We start from the raw sequence: 5,666 nt of genomic DNA on the forward strand, positions 1-5,666 counted from the left end.
TTTGCTAAATGTATAAATACATTTTTCAAATGAATTTGAGCAAGGATATATTTAGAGGTGTTAGAATTTAACAGTCCATTTTATTTTCAAAAACTCAAATTATATGTCTTATAATCAGTGGCCTCAATAATGTGGTTAACTTAAAATATGAGATAAATTTATACAATATTGTAACTGACCACATTAGGGAACATGCAGTGCCCCACTGCTTCAAACATGACTTTCACGTTTAGCATTGTTTATTTTTAGAAACAAAAATGCCTGGCAATTTAAGCACAATTCAACCATTTGTTCCACTTAACCATGATAAGATGTCATTTTGTTTTACCATTGGATTATCCTTCCAAACTGATTTTACTATAAATTAGAAGAATTCGAAGAAAAAATATTTATAAAATAACAAAATTTATTTTTAAATTTGTCTTCTTGATTAAAATTAAAAAGAAAATATGAGATAGTCACACATACTATCAATTTGTGCGTTAGTTTAAAAAAAACCTCTGGACTCTTCTGTTAACAAAGAACATTTTATATTCTTTGTAGTTAAACCCTTGCTTTCTCCCCCTTTCAGCTTCTCTTACTCTTAGTGCTCTCTTGCTCCCTCTTTCTTTGTTACCCTTATTAAACGTGCTCTCAGGAAAGCTACAGATACTCATTTATACTAGAGTGTCAATGGTTGATATTTTTGGTAAGCATTCTCTCACTTAAAGACACCGGCATTTTAATAGGAATCAGAGATTGAAGCTAAAGGTGTTCAGTGAAGGATAAGATGGTGGGTGCAAGTTTTACTTGGACCACAGCGTTCTGAAGCCTACCCCGAAGTGTTCATTGTCGACATATGTGCTTGGTTTGTCTGCCTGTGCAGATTCAGCAGCCGCAGCACTGACTAGCACATGGACACCTTGACCGGGGCATCTGGTGGCATGTACTCAGATAAACTCTTGAGGTCATGCCCCATAGTGCTGGAAGAAGCTTCTGTTTCTCAAACCCTTTCTGAAGCCTCGGTTTCTGGGAGGTTGTGCTGAGAATGCTGACTTCCCCTCTGTAGCCTCTGCTTCTCGGTGAACTCCAGACGGGCTGCCGTGTATCTGCTCATGGCCATGACTGACACAGCCATGCAGAGAGCGAAGGAACTCCAGGCGAGGCTGTCAACAAAAGGCATATTTAGGAAACGGCATAGGGCTATGTTCCAGGGCTTTCGACTGCAGGTCAGGCTGGTGAAAAACTTGCTCCTGGTTCTACCCAGTTTGGACTTGGATTTTGGATCACAAATCCTAAAGCCCAGCCGATGTGCTGGTGTAGCCTGATGGCTAAGAGAACAGGTCGTGGAATCATTGTGCTGAGTTTGCACTGGGGGGTTGTTCCCATCTCTTATTAAATGTGTGACCTAGAGCTGGTGACTTCACTTCTCTGTATCAGTTTCCTTATTTGTAAAACTGGAATAATAGTAACACTGCCCACTGGGTGGTGCTTGTGAGGAATTCAATGAGTCAATGAATGGGAAGTACTCAGCATAGCATCTGCTACACATGTTACTTTTGTTCTTATTGCTTTTGGCTCTAACACAGGACACTGGCATTGGACATTGGTATTTTTATATCCCTATCCTCTGGAAGCGTATTGCTTTCTAAGATGATGGTCTACTGCTTTTCATCTTTCACAGAACCCAGCAGAGTGGTTGCCGAGAGAGAATCTATACAAACTGACATTTGTGTATGTTTTCATGGGATGGAATTCTCAAATAAAATAGATTGCTTCATACCCAATCATCTACCAAAATTCACGAGTAGCTAAGTTACAACTCCTCTCTCTAGCTTCCAATCATCCTTAAATAGGACTTAATAATCAAGAAGCTTATGGATAGCAGTAACATAGACATGTTCACCCACCCCCAACCCCGAAATAGTAGCATGAGAGAGTGAGCAATGACCATGTTATTTATTTTACAAAGAAAAATGTAACACAAGAGGTTGTTATACAAGTCAAAAATATGTAAGCATATGTACATATATTTTTAAGATGCAGTTACAGTTCAGAGGTCCACATCAAAGAATCCCTGTGGTCTTGTATGACATGGCTGTCTTAGAGACAAAACTGCAATATCATGGCCTTGTCTTTCCGTTAGAAACAGGTGCTGGGTCTCCCCATTGAAGTCTTTATTAGGAGTTATAGCTCAGGCTATTTCCCCATAAGTTGCATTTAAGAAAGTAGTAATGACAATGTCTCCATTTATTGAGAACTTTTCTCTATGCCAAGTATTTTAGAAACGTAACCTCTTTCAAAGCCTATGAAAACATCTGAGACAAGTACCATCACTTTACAGATGAGGAAACTGGGCTACAGAGAGGTTAAGAAATAATCTACAGTCACAAGAGCAGCAGGTGGCACGATGACCAAGGTCAGAGGTCCTACAAACCTGCGCGCATCCTTGCTGGTCCATCAGAACCTGAGGTCCTGGGCAACAACTCACCAGTATGACCAGCCATAGTCCCACGTCTGAGGCCTCCAGTCTTCCGGCCCAAGGCTCACGCTGATCTGAAAAATGGTTGCGTACATCATGTGGGCCACCATGCCTAGAAGCCCTGCACAAGTAAAGCTTTTGTGAGTCACAGTTAAGAGCTGAGTTTCTCTGCCTGGCATGAGTTGGATATAAGGAACCCACCAGCATCCTTCTTGAACCCTTCCAAGCAGGCTTCATGTTTCGCATATACACTGATTTCTTGTTAACAGTCATGAATTTATGCACTTTGCCATGTCATTCCTCCCATGATCACCTCTTTACATTTATCACGTCCCTGTGTCCCCATGTTCAGAGGCACCAATGTGACATCCTTTCTTTCCCAGCACAGCGGAGTGATCCTCAAGCTGCATTTGGCCCGAAGCCATACTTTACGGTGTTCTGTCATGTAATTCTTTTTCATGTGAATCGTTTGCTAACACCTAAAAACTGGGATACTTTACATAAAAATCTGAATATGTCCTGGCTACACTAGACTCACATGGCAGTTATTGGTGGGTACTGAATTCAGATGCCAGTGTGATTTTCTTTCCTTTGTAAGTGACTTTTTGTCGTTTGTTTGTTGTTTGTTTGTTTTTGGCTTAAAGAACCAGAGGATTTTTTTTTCCCTTTAATAGTTTTAGTAAGATATGTATAGTACTATGCCAATTTTTCCAGGTATTTGGAGGGAGCTTTTTGTATATAGATTTTGGTCTTTTGTTCAAGAAAATATCTTAAATATTAGTTGTTTCATTATTTGTTCTTCTTTGTCATGGACTCCAATTACACATATGTTTTAATTTAATAAATGCATGGTGGGCAGTGGCCCAACTGAAGATAGGTTTTAGTGGTCCAAATAGAAATTAGTTTTAATTGATGGGGGTAATTATTTATATATTAATGGGAATGTCTCAAGTCCTTATGATGTACCTGCACTAATAAATCCTCAGACTTTCCACCTGACGTCTCCTTCACACAGTTGAAACTAAAGAGACATTCAGAAGGAGGCTTACTCAAGACCTTGTGGGACCTTGGGGGATGCTGGGACCTGGGGAAGACTCCAAAAGTCTACGGCCTGGCTCTTTGCTATGAAGACCCCAAAATTAGATTTTTATCATCCTATTCACTGATGAGAACACTTGGAAAAGATGCATTATACTTATCAAGTGCGGAAGTGATCTATCGACTGGACCGACGCCTATTAACAGAGTTCTGTGTATCCAGCCAGAGAAATGAAGTTTGAAGTTCTTTCCTTGGTAAAAGGCCCACTCAGGAGAATTGCTCTAAAAGCTTCTTGGAGAACACAGAAGTTAAGACCAGAAAAAGGGGTTATTTATTCTTACGAGATATTTATACCAAACTTGGATAATAATTTTTAACAAGTTACCATTTATTGAGTACTTAGTATATACCAGGTGCATTCTTAATTAGTCTTCACCATAAGTTTTTGAGATATCTAGCTTAGAGAAGTTAGGTAAGTTTCCCAGGGTCACACAGCCATTCAGTAGGTCTGAACCCAGGCACAGACTCATGCCTAACCACTGTACTAAGTTAGTAATTTCTGTTCTCACAACCAGCGTACTCCTTTCCTAGGGCTGTAATAAAGACACACTGATAAATTTTATTCACCATCTGTGCCTATCCCCTTTCTTTCCATCAGTCACCCAAAGTATCATCACTTCTCCAAGTGGGATTAACTCAATGACTTCAGTGGAACAGACATCCTGCTGAACTGGCCACTGACAGGAAAGAGCCAGCCTGAAGTTTTGCCAACTCCCTCTGGGGCAGGCTGTGGGGAATGTGCCTGTTCTAATGATGCTGTTGGAGGGTACCTGCAAGCACCATGAGGATGGCTACAGAAGCATCCACCTTGAGCCAGTGGAACCCAGAGCTGTGATAACTCATTCTGGAGCCCAGGAGGATGGTACTTGTCAAAATCAGAAGGATATTCAGGACCTCAGCCGTGATAGACAGCCACAACACACCTGAAAAATGTGGGGATGACAGAGCTTCTGGGCATTTAAAATTCAGAAGTATTATAACATTCAATCCTTTGATTTAGTTCACTTCTAAAAAAGAATAAACAACAACACCATGGAGTAAGAACCACAGATACCTCTGCTGAATTTTGGAAAAATGGCAACAAAAGGAGCCTCCTAGGGCTTGAAAGAGGAGTTTATAAAGATTGTCTTTAGCTGGGAAGAAAAATTTTAAAAAGAAGAACTAAAGCAAAACTCTGATGTAAGTACATGGCAGATACTAGGGTCTCCAATTCACAGTTCAAAAATTAGCATGTTGCTTTGATTCCACCAGAAGACACTGTCTTTTTAAAGAAGAAGCTAGACAAACCTACACAGGGGAAGAGGAGTCTGAGAGTTTTAAGAGCCTGGTTATAGATGCCAAAACCTCTTGTTTCTGCAGGAGCCAGTTATTTACTCTCTGGATGGGATCCCACCTACGGCTTCAAGGAACTGTATTGGATGTGGAGGGAACGAATGAAAGGGACAGGAAATGAAACTAGTTTCTGTAAAAGTCCTCCTATAGGACAAATTAGGTACTGGAGACTCAGCAACGAATGAAACAGAAGTAATCCATGCCTTCACAAAACCTATATCTCAGCTGGGAAAATGTACTAAGAAAATAATACAAATTGGATGAGTGTCTTAGAAAAGAAAAAGTGCTATAGGCAGTGGTGTGCCAGAGCCCATGTCTTCCCAACTCGGCGTTCACCTCACACTTGAAGTGACAGCTTGAAGTTGGCTATGGGATTTACATTGTGGAAAGTGGCGAACACTACCAACCAGGGGTTTCCCTCCCCTCTGCAAAGTCATTTAATGTTTTCCTGCACCACCAACTACAGGGCACATGAAAAGAGCCAGGGGTTCTAGCTTTTGGACTCAACTTTACAGAAAAACCAAAAATAACTCTCTCATCTCTTCTCCCACTCCAACAAAAACAATAAAAATTGTCCAGATTGTGAGGCGAGCTGGTGGACAGAACATGAGTAATGTATTCACCTTGTTCTTCAGCTGGTATTACACTCTGGAAACTTCTACACTTTTCACCTAGAAGACAAAGAGAATGCATCCATTAAGTAGGGTTAACCTTGATGATTAGGGGCAAACTGTGTTCCTAGCCTCTTTAGTGTATCCTAGGTCATTTTGAACAA

The 5,666-nt window shown here is 40.6% G+C and overlaps 1 protein-coding gene across 1 annotated transcript in view; it reads right to left on the reverse strand.

The window, feature by feature from the left end:
* Nucleotides 1-982: 982 nt before the first annotated feature.
* GSG1L2 (GSG1 like 2) overlaps nt 983-5,666 on the reverse strand; it is a 13,234-nt gene continuing 8,550 nt past the window's right edge. Inside the window, exons 2-5 of the mRNA XM_023530025.1 lie at nt 5,515-5,562; nt 4,330-4,482; nt 2,471-2,582; nt 983-1,145 (exon numbers count right to left, since the gene is read on the reverse strand). Of these exons, the coding sequence (XP_023385793.1) occupies nt 983-1,145; nt 2,471-2,582; nt 4,330-4,482; nt 5,515-5,562 (476 nt within the window). The remainder of the gene's footprint in view (nt 1,146-2,470; nt 2,583-4,329; nt 4,483-5,514; nt 5,563-5,666) is intronic.

This window comes from Pteropus vampyrus, unplaced genomic scaffold (genome assembly GCF_000151845.1).
Source record: "Pteropus vampyrus isolate Shadow unplaced genomic scaffold, Pvam_2.0 Scaffold44, whole genome shotgun sequence".
NCBI classification, from domain to species: Eukaryota; Metazoa; Chordata; class Mammalia; order Chiroptera; family Pteropodidae; genus Pteropus; species Pteropus vampyrus.